The sequence below is a fragment of the Microcaecilia unicolor genome, chromosome 1 (assembly GCF_901765095.1).
Source record: "Microcaecilia unicolor chromosome 1, aMicUni1.1, whole genome shotgun sequence".
Lineage (NCBI taxonomy): Eukaryota > Metazoa > Chordata > Amphibia > Gymnophiona > Siphonopidae > Microcaecilia > Microcaecilia unicolor.
Genome location: NC_044031.1, coordinates 360,014,344 through 360,042,220, shown reverse-complemented (window position 1 = coordinate 360,042,220; position 27,877 = coordinate 360,014,344). Strand labels below are relative to the sequence as shown.

The following is a 27,877-nucleotide window of genomic DNA, read 5'->3' as shown; positions in this document are numbered from 1 at the left end:
TTGAGGCACAAACCTATTATAGATGAACTCGGTTGTAGTGTGATGTGACTTCATTTGATATTTGTAATTGTGGGTACTCTTATGATTATCACATGAATAGATGCTCCAAAGTCTGCACTGTGTTTGTTACTGATTAGTGTACATTCTCAGTGATAATGTTTTTTGGGTAAGAATTAACCATGGTCCAACTCAGTTATGGTATTGATTAATCACGTTCTTAATGGATTATCTTTTAGAATTCTTAAAACAAAATATAATAATATTGATTTGGAGCCTTTTTTTGTTATTTTATAGATATGTTTAGCTCACTGTGGCTTTTAATTTGGATAGCAGTTATATATTGGCACAATAATAGTTAAGCATCAGTTGAATTAGCCACATTTTCATCAATTTTATTATAAGGAATGCTGATCACTATCACCACATATTTTTCATACTCAACCATTAATTTCATTAGTTATTGGGATTGCTATTCACAGACAACCTATTATGTTTTTTCACTTATTCAGCAATTACCAGTACTAATTATAATAGCATATTCTCATTTATTCACATCACAATGTACTGTTTTTTTATGATGATATCATGATATTATGATATCTCCACCGATCTGAGTTACATTAAGAATACATTTTAACATATCTTATGGGTTTCCTTTTTAATTTTAGATGTTCATTTTTTCTGCAATATCTGCATATGTTTGTATTTTCTTACCAACCCCCTGATACAGGCTACAAGTGCCAAAACACAGCCCAGGTTGGGGCCTGAAATAGAGACTTGCTTGCTATCCCAGTTCTGAAGGCCCTTGGTGTTTTTTCTGCTGTTTGATTTTGGATTCCCTCTCTTTTGCTGGCTCTCTCATACAGAGCAAATGTGGAAAATCTTTTGGGCTTTTAGAAGTTCACAACTTTAAACAGTTACCTTAGTGGGGTTTAAAAAAAGGATTGGATGGCTTCCTAGAGGAAAGGTCCATAGACCATTATTAAAATGGACATGGGGGAAAATCCACTGCTTATTTCTAGGATACTGCCCAACAATTTATGGCCTCACTCAGTATCAAACAAAATTACAAAAACTGCTAACAGAGTGTGTTCAACGAGTCAGCTATATAGTATTATGTGAGGTAGAGTTTCATATGCACTGACACGGCTGTTTTCATTTCACTTTGAGGTGAATCACTTGCTCGTGTTCTCTTCTTAATCATAGACTCATCCCCCACCTCCTAATATATTCGTTATTTAAATGATGTAACAATTTAAGATCGAGGGGGTATAGCAATATTAGAAACGGAAACGTGAGTCAGCTGTTTCCGGTACTGAGTGAGTGAAAAGAGCGCTAGCGCCATTTTGCATTGAGAGAGATGAGGCACACACAGACGCTGTAGTAAAGAACTTGGTAAGCTGGGAGCTTGTTTTGAAAATACAATGAGGCAGCGAACGGTAGTCATAAGAATAGAACCTATGCTGTCCTTTTTCTTTTTTTTTGACAGATGTGGTGATACTCCCCCTTGAGAAAGTGCTACGAAACGGGGACCTGTCAGGGTGCAAGAGTACACCAATGTAATTTTTGTTACATTTGTACCCCGCGCTTTCCCACTCATGGCAGGCTCAATGCGGCTTACATATACAGGTACTTATTTGTACCTGGGGCAATGGAGGGTTAAGTGACTTGCCCAGAGTCACAAGGAGCTGCCTGTGTACATAAGTTAAGTGCTGTGTGCATAGTTATAAGAATGGCTATTGTCAAGATTTCGAATTGCTAGAAGTAAATTGATACATCATTTAAATAGTGAATATATTAGGTGGGGGATGAGTCTATGATTAAGAAGAGAACACGAGCAAGTGATTCACCTCAGAGTGAAATGAAAACAGCCGTGTCAGTGCATATGAGATTCTACCTCACGTAATACTATATAGCTGACTTGTTGAACACACTCTGTTAGCAGTTTTTATATTTCTAGGATAAGCAGCATAAAATATATTTTATTTTTTTGGGATCTTGCCAGGTACTTGCGACCTGGATTGGCCACTGTTGGAAACAGGATGCTGGGCTTGATGGACCTTCGGTCTGTCCCAGTATGACAATACTTATGTACTTAAACTAAAACAAAACAGCAGTTTTTTAAGTTTCTCCAGTGACGAATGCCCTTTATCTGGACAAGCCACTTTTTTTACAGTAAGAATTATTGCATTGTTCTATATTGCCACCACTGCCATTTAAAAAAAAACCTAAAAAGTTTTTCTGTTAAAAAAAACCCAAACCAAGTTCATATAATTCAGAGGGTTTTTTTTCAAGAAAATATGAATTAAGAGATGCTTACCATGTAGTAAAACAACTCGGTTCCAGGATATTAGGTTGCTGTCCACATTTTTGTCAGAAAACAGCAAGGTTGTTATCACATAGTCAAGCAACTAGTTAAAAACAAACAAACAGCACACAGTTAACAGATATCACAATTTTGATGATTAATCCTTCCTCCAAATGATACATCCTTGGGTTTCTGAGAAGCCAAGATAACACAGTGTAATGGACCAGGTGGGCCAAACTGCTCTTATTGTTAATCTATCTCACTGCACTTACTTGTACTATTCCACTAAAAGGGTATATCAGCTTCAAGCAGTACAAGCTTGAATCTCTTCACGCTGATACTGTGACCATCATCCTTCCTTACTATTTCCCCTATTCACAGTGCTAAAAATTTTTTTCAATGTTATCTATACAAGTTGGGCCACCTGCAGGATATCCTTCTCACTAGTTGGGAGATTTAACCAAGTTAACCTGTAACCCATACATACTAGGGAATTTTCTACCTCCTAGAATTATATCTGGAGAATACACCAATACTTTGCTATTATTTTATGTTAGTTGATCTTTTCTACTTTGCTTGGAATCCTGACACAGTCGTAATTACCATTCTGTGTAGGTTGCATCCTTGTAATGTTTGGTCTTCTGTTTCATGTGCTTGAGCAGATAAATCATATAATTATGCACACACAGACTTCTTACCCCATTTCTTTCTTTACCATTCCATCATTTGCTCTTAACATTATCCTCAGGATTTGAACCGGCCACCTCTAGATTGCAAGACCAGTCCTCTAACCACTAGGCCACTCTGCCACTCCTCTAACTCCCTTGAAATTTGGCCATCCCTGTGGGGGGCAGTTGAGGACGTCCAAAACGTTTGAAAGAAGTAAGTCCACACCTTCGTTATGCCTCCGCTGACACACACATACCTTCCCCCCCCCCCCCCCCCCCCCCCCCCCAGGGACCTGCATACTGCCCCCCCACAGGGATGGCCAAATTTCAAGGGAGTGGAGTGGAGGAGTGGCGGAGTGGCCTAGTGGTTAGAGCACTGGTCTTGCAATCCAGAGTTGGCCGGTTCAAATCCCACTGCTGCTACTTGTGATCCAAAATCCAAATAAATAAATGAAAGTGTCGGAGGCATAGTAAAGGCATGGATGTCCTTCTCACAGAAACACCCACATTTTGGACATCCTCAACTGCCGTCGCAGGGAAGGACGTCCTCAACTGCCGTCGCAGGGACGGAGGAATAGCAAAGAACATACTCTTGAAAAAAAAAAAAAAAGAAAGACAAAAGTTTTTGAAGTTGTTTTTTTCGGGGTGGGAGGTGGTTAGTGACCACCGGGGAAGTTAGGGGAAGTCAGGGGAGGTCATCTCCAATTCCTTCTGGTGGTCATCTGGTCAGTTTGGGCACCTTTTTGATGCTTGGTCGTGGAAAAAAATGGACCAAGTAAAGTTGGTCAAATGCTCGTCAGGGACGCCCTTCCTTTTTCCATTATCGGCCAAGAACGCCCATCTCTTAACCACGCCCCTATCCCACCTTCAGATGAGGAAATAGCGGGAGTAGAATCCCTGGTTGACCTATTGCAGGGGGACAGATTCCACTTCCTGAGCACCTGGATAAGGAGTGGTGTGTCAGAATCCGGTTCGGTGTAGCGTGGTGGGAGGTGTTGGAACTGGATGCGGTAACCTCGCTCGATAATGTTCAGTACATATTGGTCGGTGGTGGGACCAGGCATTCGCAAAGTATCCAATGTGGCCCCCCCACAGGGATGCGTTCTATCGACGGGCAGTCAAAGGCCCTGGTTCTGCTTGGGGGTTTTGGATTGTCTTTGTTGCCTCTTGTCTTTTTTTTGGCTGCCTTTTTTGAGGGTAGGGGTTGTTATACTGCTGGGGTCTGTAGCGGGTATTCAGTTGCCATCTTGGAACTGCAGAGTATTGTTGTATGGGTGGTTTACGGGAGTAGCCCTGTAGCATGATACGAGTTTAATTGTCAGAGTTATTGATTTTGCTGGATCAGATACAAATGTAAAACATACAGCTGCAAAGACTTATTGGAACAGTATCAGATAAACTGTTCTGGCTTTCACCTTCCCCCTGGAAACTACTGATAACAAAAGCTAGCCGGGTGGATAAAAAGTCCATCAACACATCTCCAAAGAACAAAAATCTGAAGATGGACAGCAATCACAGAGACTGGAGTTAACCAAAAACAGTGAAACTTCACCTATTCTCAGACAATGACTCAGACTGAAAAGTCCATCTACCTATCTAATACTCTTAGATAAAGACTCTTAATCCTGTCAGATGCCTTCTGGATGTATATCACAGCAGATGTCCAGACAGAAAGTCTTATGATATCATTAAACATGTGACCAGTTACCATGCGCCATCTCAAAACTAGATGAAACCAGTTTTCAGCTATCCCTGAGTTTTCATTGGATAGAGTACACCCCACCTGACTTCAGCCTATGGTCCAACAAGAGATTATAAAAAGCCTGGAAATGCTCAGTTCGGGCTCTTGTTCTCTCTGCCTCCTGCCTCTCTGCTGGACTTCACACACACATCTAAAATAAGACTTTCTCCAGGCTCCAGCAACAACTGTGCAACAAAAAGATTTCTTGTCCAGCGAGGATCTCCATCACTCCAACCAGCAGCCTCCATCAAAGTGAGTTACCATTATCCAGCTTAAATTTATAATTTAGACTTTTCTAATCTTGAAGCACATTTCCCTGGTTAGTGCAGTGGACTTTGATCCTGGGGAACTGAGTTCGATTCCCACTTCAGCTCCTTGTGACTCTGGGCAAGTCAGTTAACCCTCCATTGCCCCCGGTACAAAATAAGTAACTAAATATATGTAAACCGCTTTGAATGTAGTTGCAAAAACCTCAGAAAGGCGGTATATCAAGTCCCATTTCCCTTTCCCTTGTGAAAGATTTCTAAAAACTGCCTCTCTTGTAACATTATTATATTACCTGTATTGTAAATAAAACATTTTAAAGTTAAATATATGGTCTTTATGTTCTGAGCACATGTCCTTAAACCTTACAGTGCAGATTAATGTAATTCAACAAATATAGTATTTAATTCCCCCTTTTCTTACATATTCTTATTCTTATCATATTACCTTATATTCAATTGGTGGAGAATAGAATATAGAAGAATAGAAATATTATATTATTTTACATTTTCAGCCCCTCTGGTGTCATCTGGAGGCAGTGGCTCTTTCCAATCCATTGGTGGCAAGGGTTTGGAATGTCGTTTCCCCTTGATATCATCTACCAGTTTCTTGACCTTGTCTACAAAAAGGTATTCACCCGTGCAGGTTTCTTGGAGGGCTGACGCATGGAGCCAGATGAGGCAGTGGGTGGAGACAGATGTACCTGCGGTGCGGGGCAGATGTCTCAAAGGCGTTGAATGCAGACTTGAAGAGGTGTTTACTGCATTACTTCAGATTGTGGATGAGAGGTGAGAGGAGTTCCTGGGCTGCCTTGGTGGTGCATAGCTGGCTTTGACCTTGTTCAATATGGTCTTGTGGTAAAAGGAGCATCTGGAACTGGTGGGCGGTGATCCAGGAACTGAGCATGGTGCTCTGGAATGTCCTTTTCTTGATGGAGTCCAGGATCTTGGGGTCCTTACCCGGTGGTGTGGAGGAGCTAGTACGCGAGGTCCTGCTTCTCGAGAGCAGAAGTGATGACAATGGACTTAAGGGGTAATTGGTTAATGTCAAACTACAAAACATGGCTTCCTCTGCTCACTGCCATCATAGCTAAAACAGGGAATGGAGTAAAGAAAAATGAGGATGTTATAATGCCTTTGTATCGCTCCATGGTGCGACCGCACCTTGAATATTGTGTTCAATTCTGGTCGCCGCATCTCAAAAAAAGATATAGTGGAATTAGAAAAGGTGCAGAGAAGGGCGATGAAAATGATAAAGGGGATGGGACGACTTTCCTATGAGGAAAGGCTAAAGCAGCTAGGGCTCTTCAGCTTGGAGAAAAGGCAGCTGAGGGGAGATATGATAAAGGTCTATAAAATAATGAGTGGAGTTGAACGGGTAGATGTGAAGCGTATGTTACGCTTTCCAAAAATACTAGGACTAGGGGGCATGCGATGAAACTACAATGTAGTAAATTTAAAACAAATCAGAGAAACTTTTTCTTCACTCAACGTGTAATTAAACTCTGGAATTCGTCGCCAAAGAATGTGGTAAAGGTGGTTAGCTTAACAGAGTTTAAAAAAGGTTTGGACAGCTTCCTAAAGGAAAAGTCCATAGACCGTTATTAAATGGATTGGGGGAATATCCACTATTTCTGGGATAAGCAGTATAAAATGTTTTGTACATTTTGGGGATCATGCCAGGTATTTGTGACCTGGATTGGCCACTGTTGGAAACAGGATGCTGGGCTCGATGGACCTTTGGTCTTTCCCAGTATGGCAATACTTATGTAAGTTTGGACTGCCCAGAGGAAAGATCATTCAGATTTAATTTCTAGTCTTATTTTGCTTCTTGGACCAGTCAAACCTATGGATGCTGCACAGATAGCATTCACAAGGAGGGGTCCCTGTTACTCCTCAAATCTTGACATCTATTGATGAGTGGGCCAGGGAATGTTATAAAGGGAAAATATTATGGGTAGCTACAAATTAAGTCAGTGGTACTGCTGTCCAAGAGATGCCTGTTTTGATTAAATTGAAAGACCAGAAGAGCAAAAGGAAAATAATGGGCCACAAATAAGCCAATTCATTCTTTTAATTTTATCAATAAAGAGGGTGCCTTAAGTTAACCTTTGGCAATCAGGCTACCCAAAAGTTACCCTGCTTTCAAGGAAACAGTTATCGTAACAACATGCTCACCAATGTTTGTGGCTGTGACTCTACTTTGTGTGGCCCAGGAAAGTGCACAAGGTGAAAGACAATGACATACTATGGAGCACCTGCCCAGGCAATGACTCCAAACATGGATTTTGCTTATTTGGGGTCACAACCCAGTTTAAGAAGCTCTATTGTAAGATTTATATTCAGCAGTTATAACTTACATGCGATTTTACTTCAGTGTCATATACTAGACTTTCCCATAGGCCATGGAACTCAGCTGTAAAACAAAAATAAAGTGTGTTTAGTCCCTTATAAAGCTGATCAAAAATGGTACAACTGGAGTCTAGAAAAATAACTAATATATCATAAAATTGCCAATCTACCATTATAAAGCCTTAATTAAGAAATACACAGTTATAAGAAAATGACTACTTTTATAAACTGATGTTGAACACAATCACAAGATCTGAAATCCTTATGGCTTGAAGAATGGCTATTTTAACTCTCTAGTCTTCCTATGACTATTAATTTCTGTAGAGTTACTATATGTTATACTGTATAATTAGAGGAAACTAAGTTCCACAAAGCAGATATAATCTATACAAAACAAAAGACTTCAGGAAATAGTGTTTATTAAAAAATGCAATTGAAGGCTGTAATTAAGAGCTAAGGTATAAGACTTGGAATCCTTGCGTAAAATACATAAAAGCCTCAGCTCAGTGTCAAAAAAGGAAAACACAATATTAGAAATCACTCAGAAAGGAATACAAAAAAGATGAAGACTTTTTTTTTTTTTTGGGGGGGGGGGGGGACTATTTTTAGAATCTATTAATACCATCAATGTTGTGACCACTCTTACTCTTTGAATGTCATGTGTAAGTCATAAAAACTCAGAACTTGAGGGCAGAAAAAGATCATACCCAACTTGCCCATGTAAGTCTGGTTGCCATCAAAAACAACAGAGAAAGCGAGCAAAAATAAGGTAGAGTGTAAAGGCTCACTTATGAGGAAATTCCATTGATAATTTCCTAGGGTTAATATTTTTGAAGGGAATAAACATTTCCTACTACCTTGTTCTACACAATTTAGGATTTTATAAACTAGTAGCAACACACTGCACAAAATAAAATCTTGACTCGGTAAAGTGCACGAGCAAGGATAAGCAGCTACTGATTCAGTGCAGTGTCACAGCTTTTTAAATTTCAGCCATTTTTTAAAAGTTGTTCTTCTTCAGTATTCCATTGCACTTCATCAAATTAAAAGAATGCCAAATCACATAACCTACCACATTCTTTTGTCTCAATAATAGTATGGTACAGCTCTAACAAGCATCAGTTTCATTCCAGCTTTGAGGACCATTTCATTTCAAGTGTTAACATTTTGTCTATAAATTGACAGGAATGACATCTCACTGTATATTCACTCTTGGCTCTGCTCCAGCTAGCCCAAACACTATTTATTCCTGGGGTAATTGTGCAGAATTTTCAGGGTTTTTTTTTTCCTGAATTCCCCACTCTATCCATCTTTTTTCCAGTCCCTCTCCCACACATACACACAGGATCCACCTTTTTCCAGCCCCCACATGCCCCATCCACCTTTTTAATCAACCCTCCCATCTATATTTTTTCCACCACTCAAGCACGTCAAGAGGAGCTGCACATCGGGCTGCTTCCTGCTCCTCTGCCGTCCCAGGCCTGACTGATTTTTTTGAACCATACAGGCATCTTAACAGCCATGTGGCTTAAAGGAACCACCGGAGACCAAGGCAGAAGAAGAGACAGCAGCCTGACCTGAAGCTGTGCAACTCCTTTTCTTGCCGTGCTGGAGGTGCTGGGAGGAAAGCAGCTGTAAAGTGAATATCTGTGCTGCAAAAGCAGATCACACAGAAATCTGCACAATCTGAAGAGGTAGGTGCATTCTGCGGAATTCCCCCAGGAAAAACTATTTCCAGTTCAAAACAGCACGTCCTTTATTAGGTGATAGTAACATAGTATATGATGACAAAAACCTATATGGTCCATCTAGCCTGCCCAATAAGATGGCCAGAGAAGCACCTGCCATTCCATGCAGGTTACACTCCATCATGATCAAATACTGCTATCACAAATAGGGCAGTCACACAGTTACGGAACAGTGGTTTTATAGTTTTTATGCAGCACAGTCACATTCACTGTCAATACTTGATTAAATCAGCAATCCAACAATGCTGTGAACTAACAACATTTTACTTGTTATCAACCTTAAGGCAATTCCCCTTCCCCTCCAAGATACAATCATAGCATGTGATATGAATGAAATAACAACAAAAAACACACTTGTTCTTGATCTGTCCCTGCTATTCTAGAGGGCACAGACCATAGAAGGGAAAATTAGGTTCTTACCTTGGTAATTTTCTTTCCTTTAGTCATAGCAGATGAATCCATTACGTATGGGTTGTATCCATCAACCAGCAGGGGGAGATAGAGAGCACTCAAAAACCATAGTGCCTTATGGCCAGCTAGCTCCACTGCCTCTTCAGTATTTGAAGCTTCCAAAGCAGTATAACAAACCGCAATGGGAATAACATGAACTTTCCTCACAGCGAACGATGGCCCAATGACAGGAGCATTAACTCCAAAGGAGGGAATGAACTCATCCTCCTGGAGGGAATGAACTCATCCTCCTGTAACTCCAAAGGAGGGAATGAACTCATCCTCCTATAACCGAACAGAAATCCTGAAGACTGTTTTCCAACTTTCTCCCAAGGAAGGAATATATCATCAGGATAAAACTGAACATCACACAGAGTCACATCAGTAAACAATCAATCAATCAGACAGTCAATCAGACAGGGAGGGCTCATGGATTCATCTGCTATGACTAAAGGAAAGAAAATTACCAAGGTAAGAACCTAATTTTCCCTTCCTTGTCATCAAGCAGATGAATCCATTACGAATGGGATGTAACAAAGCAATCCCTAGATAGGGTGGGAACAAGCCACACCATGCGCTAGCACTTGTGCTCCAAACTGCGCATCCCTCCTGGCAGCCACATCCAACCTGTAATGACAGGCAAAAGAGAGCTTAGAAGCCCATGTTGCTGCACTGCAAATCTCATGAAGAAAGAGTGCTCCCGTTTCAGCCCAAGAGGAAGAAATCGCTCTGGTAGAACACGCCTTAAAGGCTACAGGCGGAGACCAGCCGGTCAGCAGATAAGCTGAAAAGATAGCTTCTTTGAGCCAGCGGGCAATAGTGGCTTTAGACGCTGGAGACCCTCTGCGAGAACCTGATAGTAAAACAAACAGATGATCAGAGGTCCTGAAAGAATTTATAATTCGCAGATACTGCAACAGAGTCCTGCGCACATCCAAAAGGTGCAACTGTCCAAAAGAATCTGGGAACTCCTCCCTAGCAAAGGAGGGTAGAAAAACAGGCTGGTTTAGGTGAAACGCTGAAACCACCTTAGGCATGAAGGAAGGCACGGTACGTACCGTTACCCCGGACTCTGTGAATTGCAGAAATGGGTCTCAACAGGACAGCGCCTGGAGTTCTGACACCCATCTCGCCAAAGTGATGGACACCAAAAATACGGCCTTTAGATTCATATCTTTCTCTGAAGCTCACCGAAGGGGATCAAAAGGAGAACCCTGAAGAGCCTTCAAAACCAGACCCAGGTTCCAAGCTGGACAGGGTGCCTGCACGGGAGGATGGAGCCGAAGCACCCCTCTAAGAAACCGTGCAACATCTGGATGAGCAGCTAAGGACACGCCTTCAACCTTGCCACGCAGGGAGGCTAAAGCTGCCACTTGCACCCGCAGGGAATTGTAGGCCAAGCCTTTTTGTACACCATCCCGCAAAAAGTCCAGAATCGGCGAGACAGGAGCCCGCATGGGTGTGATCGACTTTGAAACACATCAAGCCTCAAACTGGCACCAGATCCTGGCATAAGCCACGGAAGTGGAATGCTTGTGGGCCTGCAGGAGAGTGGAAATTACATTATTGGAATAGCCTTTGTCTCTCAATTGCGCCCTCTCAATAGCCATGCCTTAAGACCAAAGCAGCAGGCAGCCTCCATGGTCACTAGTCCCTGCAACAACAGGTCGGTACCAGAGGAAAAGGAAGGGGAGCCTCCACCAGCATCCACCAGAGGTCCGCATACCAAGGCCTCCTGGGCCAATCCGGGGCGATGAGAACCACTTCTCCTGGATGAAGCCGAATCCGCAAGAGCACTCGCCCTATCAAGGGCCACGGAGGGAACACATACAGGAGGCCCAGAGGCCAGGTTTGAGCCAAGGCGTCTAACTCCGCCAAGCGAGGATCTCTCCGTCTGCTGTAAAAGCACGGGACTTTGGCATTTGCGCTTGAGGCCATAAGATCCGCTACGGGCGTCCCCCATTTGGCACATATCTGCAGAAATACTTCGTCTGCAAGTTCCCACTCAGCTGGATCGATTTGATGCCTGCTTAGATAATCGGCTTGCACGTTGCTCTGACCTGCAATATGAGCTGCTGACAGAAACTGCAGATGAAGCTCGGCCCAGTGGCAAATCTGTTCGGCCTGCGCGGCTAGTGCTCTGCTCTGTGTGCCGCCCTGATGGTCCGACAGAACTCTGACAGCCCATCCTTCCAGGGTCAATTGAAAGGCCAGAAGTGCCTGAAACACCGCCGTCAACTCTAGGTGGTTGATGGACCACTCCGACTCCTCGGGTGTCCATAAACCCTGGGCATGCTTCCCCTTGCAATGTGCGCCCCAGCCCTGCAGGCTGGCATCTGTCACTAATAGGCACCAATTGGGGAGCACCAGCGGTATTCCTCGCCGCAGCATGCTGTCTGAGAGCCACCACTCGATGCTGAGCCGGGCCGCAGGGAGCCACGTGAGTCTGCATTGATAATCCTGAGATACTGGAGACCATCATTGTAGCAGGGAATACTGCAGAGGTCTTAGGTGCGCTCTCGCCCAGGGCACCAAATCCAAGGTGGCCGTCATCGATCCCAACAGCTGGACAATGTCCCAAGCTCACGGGCGGGGCATCCTCAGGAGCAGACGGACCCGATTCTGAAGCTTGCACCGCCTTTGCTCGGGTAGGAATACATATCCCGAGTCTGTGTTGAACTGTGCCCCCAAATATTCTAGAGACTGCGAGGGGGTCAAGTGACTTTTGGCTACACTGACAACCCAGCCCAGAGATTGCAGTACTGAGACCACTCTGGCTGTAGCTTGATGGCTCTCTGTTACAGAGTCCGCTCTGATGAGCCAGTCGTCTAGGTACGGGTGAATCTGGATACCTTCTCGCCTGAGAAAAGCAGCTACTACCACCATTACCCTTGGAAAAGGTTCAGGGAGCTGTAGCGAGGCCAAAAGGCAAGGCCCGAAACTGGAAATGTTTTCCCATCACCGCAAACCTCAGAAACTTCTGGTGCGGGGGCCAAATTGGAATGTGCAAGTAAACTTCTTTCAGGTCCAGAGACGTGAGAAACTCTCCTGGCTGTACCGCCGCAATGACTGAGCGCATGGTCTCCATGTGAAAATGCCGCACTTTTAGGGACTTGTTTAATTCTTTTAAGTCCAGAATAGGGTGAAAAGACCCACCTTTTCGCGGCACCACAAAGTAAATGGAGTAGCGGCTGCAGCCGAATTCGGCGGGAGGCATGAAGGAAATCGCCCCTATGTGAATCAAGCCTTGCAAGGTCTCCTGTACCGCCGCCAAAACGTCCCAAACGCGGGCCCTCCCCAGAGGACCTGGAAAACACTCTTACCTCACTGGACCGAGTATCAAAGCTCCGGTCACGCTGCAGAATCTGAAGCAAACTTCTTTCTTAAGGTCGCAGCGCTAAAGCGCGACGTGACTTTTTTTTTTTTCTTTTTTAACGCTGTGAGGAAAGTAGAGGCAACAGCAAAAGAGGCAATCAAATCAACTCCGGAGGTTCAGATAAGTGGGAAAGGCGAACCAATGTGCCTGCATCCACTGAGAGTAGGAAAGGACAGGGAAAAGCGAACTAATGTGTCCACATCCACTGGGGGGATGGGTAAGGCAGGGAAAGGGCTAACCTATGTGCCTTTAAAGTGAAGCTGCAATAGCCTCAACACCCCTGCTAACAACTGGCAAAGCACAGGAGCACCCCCAGGCAGAATTTTGAAGGAGCTTGAACAAGCTGCAACCACCCTGCTTGGGGAGATAGAGAATACTGAAGAGGCAGTGGAGCTAGCTGGCCATAAGGCACTATGGTTTTTGAGTGCTATCTCCCCCTGCTGGTTGATGGACACAACCCATACGTAATGGATTCATCTGCTTGATGACAAGGAAGTCTACTGATCCTAATTCCCAATCACTGGAGTTGCTATCGAAGTCCACTCCAGTCCATTAAAAAATCTGTCTTTCCATTCTCCACCAAACAATTTGACTAAAGCCATTTTAAAATTTAGTTGCTGGAACTTTTCAATTCGCTCCCTTATTCTCTTTGCACCTTCAAGTAACCACACTCTTATATTCAGAATAAGTAATGCCGCCTCCTGCTTGCCAACAGACCAAGGCTTCTGCATGCCAAAGTTCAAATACATTGGCATATAGACCATCACAAATATTTCTGCTCAATTTTCCTTGTCCTGTGGCCAACCCCACTTAAAAGCTTTGGGAGAAAACCTTTAATACATGGACTCCATTTTTGTCTATGGAAAAAATTTAATACACAGCGCTTAAAGAATTCTTTCCTGTGGAATTCTTTCATTGGAATGCCCTCCCGCGGGAGGTGGTGGAGATGAAAACGGTAACGGAGTTCAAACATGCGTGGGATATGCATAGAGGAATCCTGTGCAGAAGGAATGGATCCTCAGAAGCTTAGCTGAAATTGGGTGGCGGAGCAGTTGGGGGGAAGAGGGGGTGGTGGTTGGGAGGCGAGGATAGGGGAGGGCAGACTTATACGGTCTGTACCAGAGCCGCTGATGGGAGGCGGGACTGGTGGTTGGGAGGCGGGAAATACTGCTGGGCAGACTTATATGGTCTGTGCCCTGAAAAGGACAGGTACAAATTCAAGGTAAGGTATACACATATGAGTTTGTCTTGGGCAGACTGGATGGACCATGCAGGTCTTTTTCTGCCGTCATCTACTATGTTACTATGTTCCTGTCAGTTACTTGCATTTTCTCTTCCCCTCGCATATTTTTCATGTGCTCTCAACACTCCCAGCAGCAGCACTACTATTAGCTAACAGTAATACAGAGGGATTATATCAAGGAATTCGAGGGGGGAAGATATGAGAGAGCCTGGGTGAGGACAGCGTGCAGAGATATGAGAGAGGCATCCATACACACAATGGACGAGGATCTGGGCTAACTATATATTAAGCATGCCTCTGTGTTTTACCAGCTTAAGTTCCTGGCAATCAGAGCTGTGGAACTGGTACACCAAACCTTCAACTCCAACCTATTTTTCTATTGTCCAACTGTTACTGATATTAGGCTTTACATTTTTTGTTCTAGATCTAAAATATAAGTTATATATATATATATATATATATATATATATATATATATATACACACACACACGCGTATAAAATGATAAATTTACCACATATAGTGCTGTAAAGGCCCTGTTTACTAAGATGCACTAGAGCTTTTAGTGCACACGCTAAATGATAGAGACACCCATATATTCTTATGGGCATCTCTAGCAAGCACTAAAAATACTAGTGCGCCTATAGAACAGCTTAGTAAACAGGGCCCTACGTTTGTATTTTGAAGCTTGAGCAGGGGTTGGTACATTTTTACCAACTCCACCACCTTGCTAACACCATCTCTGGCTAGAAGGGTGGAGGCTTGTGCAATTGTGTTATCAAGAGCCTGATTTACCAAGTTGGATAGTCTTAGTAAAATAAGGTTATAAATGGCCTCAGTGAGTAGTTCCTAAATCCAAATAAAATTTGAAGGCATTTCATATATACATCAGAATATTTTTTTGACATAAAAAGGTTTTTTCTTTTTTCTGATGAGATTATATCTAAAGAAAGGGGAAAAAAACAAGCTATACCAGATGGGAGCAACCAGTGATTGGCTGCTACAAGATCTTCGTTCTCTTCTTCCAGATTTTCTGTGCTGGGTCCCTCTTCATTCAGATGAAATATGTGAACTGAAAGTCTGCATGTATTCAGGTCAATGGGCTGTGATACAAACGCAAGAATGTTAAGAAAATTCATGTTATTAGACATGTAGACTTAGGAAAACCACTGCTCATCTCCAAGTATGAATAAGGAATCAAGGTGAAAAATGGTCTCAAAAACAAAATTTGTCACATTAGATTTTAAACCTTATATATACTTCTTGGTGCCTGTTAAAGGTAAAATACATGGAGAGCTTGAAACGGAAACCAGAATTACCCATTTTTTCCATGGGTGTATGTATCTGTAAGCTTGTTTGACAGTGTCACGTCTGTGGCCGTGACCACCCTCAAGCTTACCCTGTTTCTGGGAGTCAGTGGCTGTGCTGGCTTCTGCTTGTCTCTGTGTCTGTCTTAGTTTCTCTCTGGCTCTGTGCGCTGATTGCCTTACTGGACCTCACCTGTGTGGGCTATGCCTCTTTCAAGATGGCTGCCGCCTCCTCTATGCCAGTATCCAAGATGGCTCCTGCTTGTCCTTCCTGTGGGCTCACTTCCTCTGTGTGTCAAGCCTCTGTTTGGAGGCAAGGAACTTCCTGCTTCTGTCCTGCTGGTGGTGACTCATCAGTTAGTTCCTTTATAGGGAAGGCCTGTGCTTGCAGTCAGTGCCTTCGCATGGTGTCATTGTCTGGTGTCATGCCCAGAGGCCGACAGGTTAGTTAGTGTGTTGCTGCGCTGCTTCTAAGCCTGTCTTCTGTGTGGGCTTCTTGCCTTTCTGTGTGGGCTTGCCCTTCTGTCTGGTACCTGTGGGCTTCTTGCCCTTCTGTCTGGTACCTGTGGGCTTCTTGCCCTTCTGTGTGGGCTTGTGCCCTTCGGTTCCCAGTACCTGTGGGCTGCTTGCCCTTCTGCGTGGGTTGCTAGCCTTCTGCCTTTAGTCTGTGTTTGCAGCCTGCCCTACTCCTTGCTTGTATATTCTGTGTGCACATCCTGAACTTTGTATATCCTGTGTGCACATCCTGGTCCCTGCTTGTTCGTCCTGATTCCTGGTTTTGGCTAGCTAGTGTTATCCGGCTTTCCGCTCTGCCTAGCTGCCATCTTTCCTGTGTGCACATCCTGATCCTTGTATATCCTGGGTGCACATCCTGGTCTTTGCTTGTTGGTCCTGAGTCCTGGTTTTGACTAGCTAGTGTTATCCGGCTTTCCGCTCTGCCTAGCTACCTTCTGTCCCGTGTGTCTACCTTGTACCTTGCTTGTATATCCAGTGTGCTTATCCGGATCCCTGCTTATGTATCCTGATTCCTGTATCTGTCTAGCTAGCGTGTATCTTCTGTCGGATTTACCCTGTTACCTGCCTCGTCCTAGCTAGTGGGTTTGCTCTGTGGGTATTCCCTGTCTCCCCTTCTTCCTTGCTTGCATGTCTGCCCTAGTCCCTGCTCCTGATAAGCTTCTGTCTGTCTAGTCTGTCTGGTGTGTCTGGCTTAGCGGCTGCGTGCAGCGCTTAGTGCAGTCTAGTATTGTTCCCTCATGTTTCCTAGACCCAAGGTGGGTCCTCTGGATCTTCAGTTCCGGCCTTGCCCTACAAGTCCTGTCGGCCGCCCGCACGCTAGAGCTCAACTCTAGCGGAAAGGTGGCTAAGTACAGGTGAAGCGGTTCCTGTTCTGCCGGTTCAGTTGCCTACTTCCAGTCCAGAGTTCCGGTCCGGTCCTTCCGGACGTCCAGTTCCAAGATGGTCTTGCCTGCCTCTGCTGCTCCGCGGCAGGGGCCCAAGGGCTCACAATTCCCAGTGCTGCCTTGAGGACCTGACAGCATGCCAAGGCCCTCGAGAACGCGACAGATAGGGCGTGTTGGAGAGTACATGCTTGAGCATGTATATGCACAGGCATAAGTGTCCCATGAGGTGGAAAGGATTTCTCTCAGGGACAATGACGTCAACTAGGTTAGTTTTGCACCTACCATAACAATAAATCTCACCCCTAAGCCAGGTCTAGAGGAAGTATGTGTGCCATTGTTAAATTGATGGAAGTGTATGTTACTGAACATATGATCTTCTTTAACCTTCTCAATCTGGGTTCAGAGGGAATTACAGAACAAAGACAGTAATTAGCACTCTGGTAGCTCATGGGAAGAATATCTTAAGCAAGGGCCAAACTGAAGTGGTCTTACAATTCGATCTCTCTAACATGTTTGAACTAGTGGATTGCTAGATTTTGATCAATGTGGATTGGATGGCATGGTACTATCCTGGTTGAAAGGTTTCTTGATGAATCGCTCTATTATTCAGTTAACAAGGATGGGATTTTGTCAAGTAAATGGAGAGCAGCTAAATGGGGCCCCACAAGGGTCTCCACTATCTCCTATGTTATTTAATTTGCTTACAAGATCTTTGGGTATGCTATTGGATAAGGCTAACTTTATGCATTTTGTTTATGTGGACGACATAACTATTTTTGCCATGTTCATTGACGTCACACATTCATGTTTGAAACTGATAGATGATTAGACATCGTCTCATAGTCTTAAATTAAATAAGGAGAAAACAAAATTTTTATGTATAGGATCATATGATGACAAGATATTCTCCTTCTATTTTTGAAAGGAATAAATTCACTATCGATTTACAGTCAAAAATTTTAGGAGTCGAATGAGATAATTTGCTAACAATGGAACACCATGTATCTTCCATCCTTAAAAAATCCTATTTGGTGCTTAGGAAACGGAGAGCTGTTAAGATAAACTTCTCTCAGGAATCGTTTAGAATACTTGTACAGTTACTTGTTCTGTTGAGATTTGATTATTGTAATTTTGTCCTCAATGGATGCTCTAAAGCTCTTATTGACAGTTGACAGACTATGCAAAAAATGGCCATCGGGCTTATTTTTGGTCTGAAAAGATACAGTTCAAGCTATTATCTCAAATTGCACTGCTTACCTATAATGAAATGTCCCGTCCAATTCCCATTTATTAGCAAATTAAATGAAGTTATGAAGTGATACATTATAATATACAATAAATTTAAGTTTTTATTTTAAAGCGGAAGTCATAGTCAGTACATTTTTTCTGACTCTGCCACCCTGTCTGAACTCCACGCTCAGATGGAAACATATATTATTACTTATTACAGTTAATAAAATCAGCATATATCTACCTAGCACTGTATACAAAATATTTCTGAGTGAATCAGTTCTCAAACAAATACCGATAAAAGTGAACGTATGTACACGACATGTCAGATTAGCCTGTGTTCTTTTGCAGGACAAATAGGCAAACCTTTATCTCTCCTCCAACCATAGGAATGAACAAACCACACTTCTGTGGATAACCTGAGCCTACTGCACCATTGCGTGTAAAATTGGTTCCTCCACCTAGACAAAGCAAACAGAGAGGAAAATACAGCATACACAGAAAGTGTACAAAGGAAAAAGCACAACTGGGCCTTCAAGACAGACAACAAGAGTCCTTTATTGAAAAAAGACCCAACACGGGCTGTGTTTCGGCGTCAACGACGCCTGCCTCAGGGGTCTAATAATAAAACACATACAATGTAAAAATAAAAATTAGGAAATAGAAAGTAAAAACTAATACATGGTCCATTTTAAATCTTTACTTGGCGCACTGTTTTTTTAAAATGTGTTACATTGTGCATTTTCAGTTTTAGCTCCAGCTATTTTCCTCTCTCTATAGAAATTGAATTTCCAACTGTGTACACTTTGCAATTAAAATTGGGTAAGATTTTCTTTGATTCAATTACATCATTACTAGTCTGCTAAAATCAATAAGATGGTCACTCAATTATTCACTAACTTATTCAGAATTTTAAATACACTTCCACAATAATTTATATAGACATTTTCTAATAATCATCTGCAATGGCACATAGGTTAGAATTTTCCATTTATTTTTCCATTTTTACTTGTTAGTTTGAATTATAATCTAATAATGAATAATAGTTAATTTTTATGTATTTTTGCCCCTGTTGATGTTTGTTTAGATTGGCTACCATAATTTATTATTTAAAGTTATTTTATTATTTTGCGATGATTCTTTTACATATAAATTAGGATCCTCAACTAGACTATATTATTTACAGACACTTTTAAATGATCTACAATTACCAAATTATGACACATAAATTGATTATCTACTCATATTTATATTATATGGATGTTTAATTCATTATTCATGTATTTTTACACCTGTTGATTTATGCTGATTGGTTCTTTCAAAAAAGTTTTAGTATAATTTTTATTATTATTTTTCAACATGTCATGATGATTCTCTCTTCTTTTTTTGTAACAAATCATTTATGGTGACATTTTTATTATGATGTTATGTATATTTCTATGTATTAGTTTTTACTTTTTATTTCCTAATTTTTATTTTTACATTGTATGTGTTTTTATTATTAGACCCCTGAGCAAGGCGTCATTGACGCCGAAACACGGCCCGTGTCGGGTCTCTTTTCAATAAAGGACTCTTGAAGGACCAGTTGTGTTTTTTTCTTTGTTCTTCCTCCTAGACTCCATCTGACTTCTGAACAGCAAGCCTGGTTTGCGATATCAGTATGGTTCTCCTAAGAATGTTAGCCCTTCTTGGTGTCTGGTGAATGCCGGCACAGCCATAAAACATCCTTGCTTGTGTTCTCAGCAACATTTTGTTATCACTTCTGCAATGTCCAGTGTTACTGCGAGCAGTTATTACAAAGATGTTAGTCTTTCTCTGTTACACATGGTCCCAAGTATCAGAACACCACAAAGTCCTTTAGACAACAGAATACAAGACATGACAGGAAGTTTCTTTGACTGGCTGAGGAGAAACCTTGGATCTCCTGGTATCAGTCAGGTTTATCTGGAAGGAGGTACCACACTGGCAGGAGGTGAAAGATGCCTCACAGATATGATGGTCCATAGTACCAGAACAGATCATAAGTGGAATAGATACAAGGTTGTACAAGCTATATTTAATTGGGAAGCTCAATCTGCCCATGTCCACCCAGTGAACAATGGACAAAAGACTATTATTTTATTATTATTTTATTTGTTGCATTTATACCCCGCTCTTTCCCGCTCGGTAGCAGGCTCAGTGCGGTTTACATAGTATGGAATTACATAGTATCACAGAAAGAACACAGCTGTAGCAATAGTAGAAGTATGATGTGGTTGTTAGGAAATAGGTTGAGATAGGTGAAATGAGCAGGGGATGTAGGGGTAGGAGAGGTGTAGAGTGGGTTCATAGTTAAGTCTGGTCATTTGGGTAGGCTTGTTTGAAGAGGTAAGTTTTTAGCAACTTCCGGAAGGGTAGATGGTCGCTAACTGTTCGAATGGGTCTTGGTAAGGCGTTCCAGGAGTTGGCTGCCTATAACAGAGAAGTTGGATGCGTAGTACGTTTTGTACTTGAGACCTTTGCAGTTGGGAAGGTGTAGATTGAGATATGTTCGAGAGGATTTTGATCCGTTTCTAGCTGTTAGGTCAATTAGGTTGGTCATGTAGCTTGGAGATTCTCTGTAGATAATCTTGTGAATCAGTGATTGGACTTTGAAGTTTATTAGTTCGTTGACAGGAAGTCAATGGAGTTTTTCACAAAGAGGTGTTGCGCTTTCAAATCGTGATTTACCAAAAATGAGTCTGTCTGCCGTGTTTTGGGTGGTCTGGAGTTTTTTCAGGATTTGGCCCTTACAGCCAATGAAAATGCTGTTGCAGTAGTCAGCATGGGTATGTACAGTGGATTGTACCAAGTTGTGGAAAGTTTTTAGGGGGAGATATGGTTTTACTCGTTTCAGCACCCACATCATGTTGTATTTAGAGTCTCCTCACAAACAACTTAATCTTGTCAGAGCAACACAGCTCCTAAAATGCAGCATGTCAGAAAATTGCAAAGATGCCATGACAGTATTACTCAGAGAACGGTCCCTGGTCTAAGTTAGACCTCAGGCCCACAGAATTGACAAAGGTAACATCATTACAAGAGTTAAAAACTTACAAAACAACAGTTAAATCAAGAAAAAAAAACATCTTGAGGTAAGCTCCAGTGATGTGCTTCCAACTGACTGTACAGCAAGATGAAACTTAGGTGATCCCATGTGACAGCTGTAGATAGAAAGTAGCCCTTAAGCACAATAAAGTGACCCAAAAGCTTCTAGCATATAATAAGCCGGAGAAACTTTCCCACACATCTTCTGTTAATGACACCACCCCTATTCTGAGAACTTGCTATCCTGCTTATCCTCAGAGAACATACTTTTTTTTCCAGTGATATCACCACTGCAATAAGGAGTGCTGCAGGCTTGGAACTTGACAATATACAAATGTTAAAGCAGATTCAATAGCCAATTCTAGTAATACAAAACATTTTGGGGGAAAAAAAAGAGCAAGCAATTATCCCCTATGACAAATCTTGATGTCTGGAGACATGACTGATAGAATAATTGCCATGAGAAAAACAGCATTAAGGGAAAGTCCTTCAGGTGGCACATTTTAAAGACTTGAAGAGAGCTTTCATAAGTGTCCAGCATTAGATTAAGAATTCACTATGGAGCAATTACCCAAAAGGGCAGATGGATTTTCTTGACCCCCAACCCCTCTAAAGGAAATGAGCCACATCCACAAATTCCACCAAGAACAAATTTTAGAGACCCAAAAGCTTTAGATACCTTTCACCTCAATCTTAAAGGAATTAGAGAAACAAACCCTTATCAAAAATGTTCCCAACTATTTGACTTTCCTACAGAATAACTGATCCCCTAACACCAGGGCTCCAAAATTTTCCAAACTCCGACATATGCCAAAGATGTAGATAATCTACGGACCGACCCTCAGCTCACTAAAAAACATGGACAAGGTATAGGCTTTCCTTCATAACCAGAACATTTCAAGGGACAAGCCATCAGCCAAAAGGGACAACAGCCTTCAACTCCAAAGCAAACAGAAAAGCTTCCTCTGCCATCAAGCACATTTGCATAGAAACAAAGGAGGACAAAATCCCACAGATAAACTCTAAAAAAACAAAAAGTAAAGCCAGTCAGCCAGAAAGGTCAGTTTATTCATGAACAGCGTGATGCAACCATGTTTCACCAGAAAATGCCTGCATCACAAGTCCAATGTCAACAATCATATGTCAAAATCAATTAAATCATACATGGTGTACAGCGCTGCATATGCCTTGTAGCGCTATAGAAATGATAAATAGTAGTAGTAGGGTAGGAATACCTGTCCATCGACTGAAAGGCCAGAAGTATCCTCAGACTACATATTATACAATAACCTCAGAAGCTTGCCTGAAGGGAGAATAAGTAATATTAATCTTTATATCTACCAGAATAAATGTTCCAAAGATAAGAACTTGATAACTAAAGGTCACCCATGGAGTATATTCCAGGTGGATCTTATGAGGCAATGGGTATCTTGAAGAACATAAATCTATATGACCACTCATCTGCTAGGACAAACAAATGAAATTAAATCCAGAGAACTTACTGGTAGCGTCACTGATGCCTAATAGATTGCCTAATCAAAAGAAAATACACTTTCAATAATAAACAATCTTAATATTTGAACAGAGAAGTAGAAAATTTAGTAGTGTTCTTACCTGTCTGTCTTTAAGTTTTAGCTCAGTGTCTACAATTGCCACAGACTCCACATTCTTTATCAGAAAACTATCATCAAACTCAGTCCAGGTATAATCTCCAAACACCATACTATGCCTGTCCAATAGCTTCAAGACATGAGATCGTATTTCTTCTGTTTTTGCAGCACTAGTAAAATAGCCAAAAATATTGAATTTGTAAACATCTTTTTGTCAAAATAAAAGCGATTTGTATATGCCTTAAATTGTTAGAGTGAGGCAAGCTATAAAAGAACAGAACGTGCGCTAAAGAAAGAACACTAAATCCGTGTACAGTCATTAAGTCTCCAAATAATTTGATCTCTTGCATTGTGACCATGTATTAGATACTGCGCTCGGTAACAGTAGTATTCTTAAACCTGTTAGATCGCTGGTGAACTTCCACATGTATCTGCAGCGAATCATATTCATTTGGAAGAGCTTGTTTTAAATCTCCAGCTGCTTCTTCCATAATTAAACTGTAAGAAAAAAAATTAGGTCAACTTAGAGCTCTTACTACGTACTCCAATTTGATTTCGAGGCTAATAGCTTATTTTACTACGTATACACCACACACAGAACATACGAGAGATAATCTAAGCAAATGATAAGAATTAACATTGAAGAATAATGTTCTTTTAAAAAGCTTTTCGGTCCCCTAAAAGGACGCCAACATAATAAAAACATTTACTACCCCATAAGTAAACAACTCTACTTACACTCTTCTATAAGCCAAACTTCCCGCTAAAATCACGACATTCATTTGACCCGGAAGTTCTTCTGCCACAGAGCACCCTTTAGCGTCACAGAAACCCGGAGCACGGGGAATAAAATTGCGCAAGCGCAGATCGGATGTTCATGCTTTTGACACGGGGGAGGTGGGTGTCCTAAAGACCGAAACGGGTCATTATCACGCATGCGTGGAAAGTATTATGCGATTGTGTTTTCTGTCCGCCGGCTCATCCATCTACTGTATCTTATAATTGTTCGGGTTATCCAGTGAATACACAACTTGGAGTTGTTGGTTTTTTTTTTTTTTTTATCATTTCCGCGTTTGTTATTCGGGTTGGTTTTAGTTTTATTCGTTGCGACTATGGGGAAGAAACACAAGAAGCACAAATCGGAATGGAGGTCCTATGATACTGGTAAGTGCCCCTTCCGGTACTCTTGTACCCAGGAGCAGGGGAAGGGGGTCATGTGCATGCATTTTTTTTTCTCTGTTTCTCCTTGTACGGAGTTTCTAGATAGCTGCACGCTCTATTCTGCCCCGCAATTTGTGACGTAGATCCTCAAGTCTAGTCCTCGAGGTCCTTAACTCGTTTTCAGGATTTCTACAGTGAATATGTATGAGATCTATTTGCAATCAGTGGAAGCAGTGAATGCAAATAGATCTCATATTCATTGTAGAAATCCTGACAACTAGGCAGCGTTGAATCCTTAAATCCAGTCCTCGAAGTCCACAGTGTAGACTGAACTCGTGAATCACAAACCTATTCTGGGTGGGACCACTGCCAGTCAAGTTTTCAGGATATCCAATGAATGTTTATGAGATCAATTTGCATACACTGGCTCCTGTGTATGAAAATCTATCACTTGCATATTCATTGTGGATCTCTTGAAACCTGGCAGGCTGGGGTTCCTGTGTGACAGGTTTGAGAATCACTGGACTAACCCATTGATTGAGGCAAGAGCTTTGGTTAGGCCATAAGGTGGCACCTACTTTTCTGACAGTTTTATTACACTAGGCTAATATAGCTATCCATTTTAAAGGGATAAGGCTATTTTGAGTCTAGGTAAAACCAGGATTCTCTGGATCCCTTGCTTACCAACTTGATCCATTTTTTACCCAGAACACCTAAGTAGCAAAGATTGATGACCTGTTTCTGTAAGCTTCTTTTTCAAAAGAGTATTAATTATCAGAATTAAATGTGTATGTACCAAGGAAAGTCACTGCTGTTCAGCTTGTAGCTTGCAAGAGCAGGGAATCTTTGGAATGGCTTTTTAAATCTTGAATGTTTATTTAGCTCACATATTTTCAGTAGTTGTTCAAGATTACCTACATAATTTCCTGCTACCCCCCCCCCAGATGGGGAGAGCATGTACTGTGGATTAAATGTGACTTGCTCAATTGGTGTTGACAGTTCCAGATTATCCCTGGAGGGAAGTGTTGTCTTATTGTACTATGACCTGGTTTTGATTGGTGGAATATAAATCTATCAAATATTGTTTATTAAGATTGTACATCATAAACTGCTGCAGTGTTTAGGGTGGGAGGCTGTCTGCAAATATAGTCAATCAATCCCAGTAAATGCATAGGCATGTAATCTGGGGTTGTGTGTCTTTTTGTTTGTTTAAGGAAATGCAATTGGGAAAACAGAACTCTTTGCGCTGGGATAAATACAGGATTGGATTTACCTTGTTAAGTATACCTGAAGGTAGTTGAGGATGAAAGAGGGTAGTCTCAGGAGTAATGTAATGAAATATTTCTGTACAGAAAGGGTGATGGATGTATGGAACGGTCAGCCAATAGAGTTACTGGAGAAAGAACAGTGTATGAATTTAAAAAAAGGATGAGACAAGCATAGAGGATCTCTAAAGTAGAGGAAGGGATTGTAGAACTAATGAGTTGACATGACTGGGCAGGCTGTATGGTCTCGTTCTGACAGTGTGTTCTATTTTGGTGTCACTTTATTTATTTAGATTTTGCTCACACCTTTTTCAGTAGTAGCTCAAGGTGAGTTACATTCAGGTACACTGGATATTTCTCTGTCCCAGGAGGGCTCACAATCTAAGTTTGTCCCTGAGGCAGCGGAGGGTTAAGTGACTTGCCCAAGATCACAAGGGATTTGAACCGGCCACCTCTGGATTGCAAGACCGGTGCTCTAACCACTGCAGCAGTAAAGTAGCTCTGACAGCTGTATGCAGCAACCAACTTAGCTAAGTTGCTTGTACTTCACATATTTCTAGTTTCTTTTGTATATAGAGATAGCTGAAATCTGGGAGTGTTTGCAATAAGAAACAGAGGGGATATGAAAAAGAGAGGAATCAAAGCATGATGATGCCCTGAGGGTAAGGAAGGAGCAGTAGTTCAAAGACAGTGAGGAATGGAGGGAGCAGCTAAATTAGTGGACGGTTTGATGAACAGGAGATTGGCATCACAAAGCTGAAGCTGGTCCACTCAAGGAGGTTTTCATTGTACTAATGCAGCTGCCGTCATATTAGTACACCCAAAACAATGTAATTGATAGGGCAAGAAGCTCTGCCTACTGGCTTTAGCCCGGATAATGGGACAAGCACGCTCCTGCAGTCTCCTGTTCATCAAACCTCCTTGGTGGACTGAATGACCACAGTGTGTTAGAGCTCTGTCAGCTGCAACTAATAAGACAACAGCGAGACTGAGCAAAAGTTCCAGCATATTAGATAAAGACAGAGATGGGAATATTGCCAAGTATTGTGCCAATGTCTGCAAAATGCATAACAATTGATTTAAAGAAATTTGCCTACTGGAGGCTTAGACTTTCTGTGAGTGCATTTGGAATGTTTACAGAACTCATCTACTCTTAGAAGGAACAGACCCATGGGTTTTAATGAGGTCTGAGCTCCATCCATTGAATGACTTTCTCAAAATTAGGGGTGGGGAAATCCTTTGCTCTAAGTGACTGGAAATGATTAACTCCCCACTTTGTTTATTGTACACTTATTATACTGCTCTTCAGGATTACTATCAGAACAGTTTACAGTCATCACTAGAAAGGTGTGACAAAATACACAACAAAACTGAGGTTCAGAGGGCTTTGCTACCTGTGGACCTAACCCATAAGCTACTCCCCAAAAGCGTGCTGAAAAATGTATTTGGGGAAGATGTGGGGAAACTGATCAAACACTTGGGAGACTTAGAGGCATATTTTCAAAGCACTTAGCCTTCCAAAGTTCCATAGGTTTCTATGGAACTTTGGAAGGCTAAGTGCTTTGAAAATATGCCTCCTAGTTTTCCTAGTGTCTGTTTTCCGGTTCCTGTCATTTGAGAGATGGTGCCTATCTCATGATCCGTGGCTCTTTCAGTAGAGTTGAGAGATGTTCACCCAGATTTCTCTATAGAGGACAGCCATTTCAAGACTATAGGTGAGTGACTCATTTTGTACTGCCGTCACTCGGAGGTCTGGAGCCCACCCAGTTATGTTTCTGCCAGGCCTGGGCCTGTATTAGTGATATCAGCAGGGCTCTGTCTGTCATAAGGAGAAGGGAATGGGACTTGATATACCGCCTTTCTGTGGATTTTGCAACTGCATTCAAAGTGGTTTACATATTATATATAGGTACGTGGGGCAATGGAGGATTAAGTGACTAGAGTCACAAGGAGCTGCAGTGGGAATTAAACTCTTTTCCCCAGAATCAAAGTCCGCTGCACTAACCATTAGGCTACTCCAGGGACAACTATGTTCCTAAGCACCAGATTCCTATTTGGAAAGCATTTCTGATTTTTTTTTCTTTTGTACAGCACCCCTACTTTGGAATTCTACATACCTAGCAGTGCATACAAAACCATAATTCACTAAATTAAAAATAATGTTGAAGACCTATCTATAGCAGAAGGTTTATATCAACCAGTGGGGCTAGAGAAGATGGCTTGAAGCAACCTGACAATTTCTACTCTTTTGCTCACTTCCCTGTCCATTTACCAAAATGGTGTTATTTTCCTCATAAATGTGTTTAATTTTTAAATGATGTATACTGCTGTATTGTGCTTCTATGAAGAGTATATCAAATCCAATAAACCAAAAACCATATTGCAGTATCTCTCACCAGAGTTGTAGGCAATAGTGCAATCCACCTTGGAAAGCCTTTGTAACACACTCACCACAATTCTGCTATCTGTTCCTGTTTTAGTGGCATCCAAGAATTGAGCCTGCAAATAGGTGGGAAAATGTGGGGTAGAAATGCAATAAATAAATAAAGGCTTGTTTCAGCCTTTTGTAGACTTAGGGCAAATAAACAGTTACCAGGTTTCTGCAGTTAAAGATGGAAAGCTTAAGTTCGGTCTGATGGCTATATACACAGGGGAGTTCCTCATTTCATTGGTTCTAATTGAAGCTTAT

At 41.9% G+C, this 27,877-nt stretch overlaps 2 protein-coding genes across 4 annotated transcripts in view; one reads left to right on the top strand and one right to left on the bottom strand.

Annotated features, from left to right (window-relative positions):
* Positions 1–23,568, bottom strand: part of TRIP13 (thyroid hormone receptor interactor 13) — a 147,341-nt gene extending 123,773 nt beyond the window's left edge. Inside the window, exons 1-6 of the mRNA XM_030190066.1 lie at positions 23,501–23,568; positions 23,162–23,260; positions 22,767–22,932; positions 15,123–15,252; positions 7,341–7,396; positions 2,321–2,411 (exon numbers count right to left, since the gene is read on the bottom strand). Coding sequence (XP_030045926.1) covers positions 2,321–2,411; positions 7,341–7,396; positions 15,123–15,252; positions 22,767–22,932; positions 23,162–23,260; positions 23,501–23,544 — 586 coding nt within the window. The 5' untranslated portion in view covers positions 23,545–23,568. The remainder of the gene's footprint in view (positions 1–2,320; positions 2,412–7,340; positions 7,397–15,122; positions 15,253–22,766; positions 22,933–23,161; positions 23,261–23,500) is intronic.
* A 96-nt stretch (positions 23,569–23,664) lies between these two features.
* BRD9 (bromodomain containing 9) overlaps positions 23,665–27,877 on the top strand; it is a 209,569-nt gene continuing 205,356 nt past the window's right edge. For 2 of the 3 annotated variants that reach the window (XM_030209763.1, XM_030209774.1), the window contains exon 1: positions 23,665–23,926. In XM_030209763.1, the coding sequence (XP_030065623.1) occupies positions 23,875–23,926 (52 nt within the window). In that variant the 5' untranslated portion in view covers positions 23,665–23,874. The remainder of the gene's footprint in view (positions 23,927–27,877) is intronic. The other variant, XM_030209755.1, reaches the window with a different exon arrangement.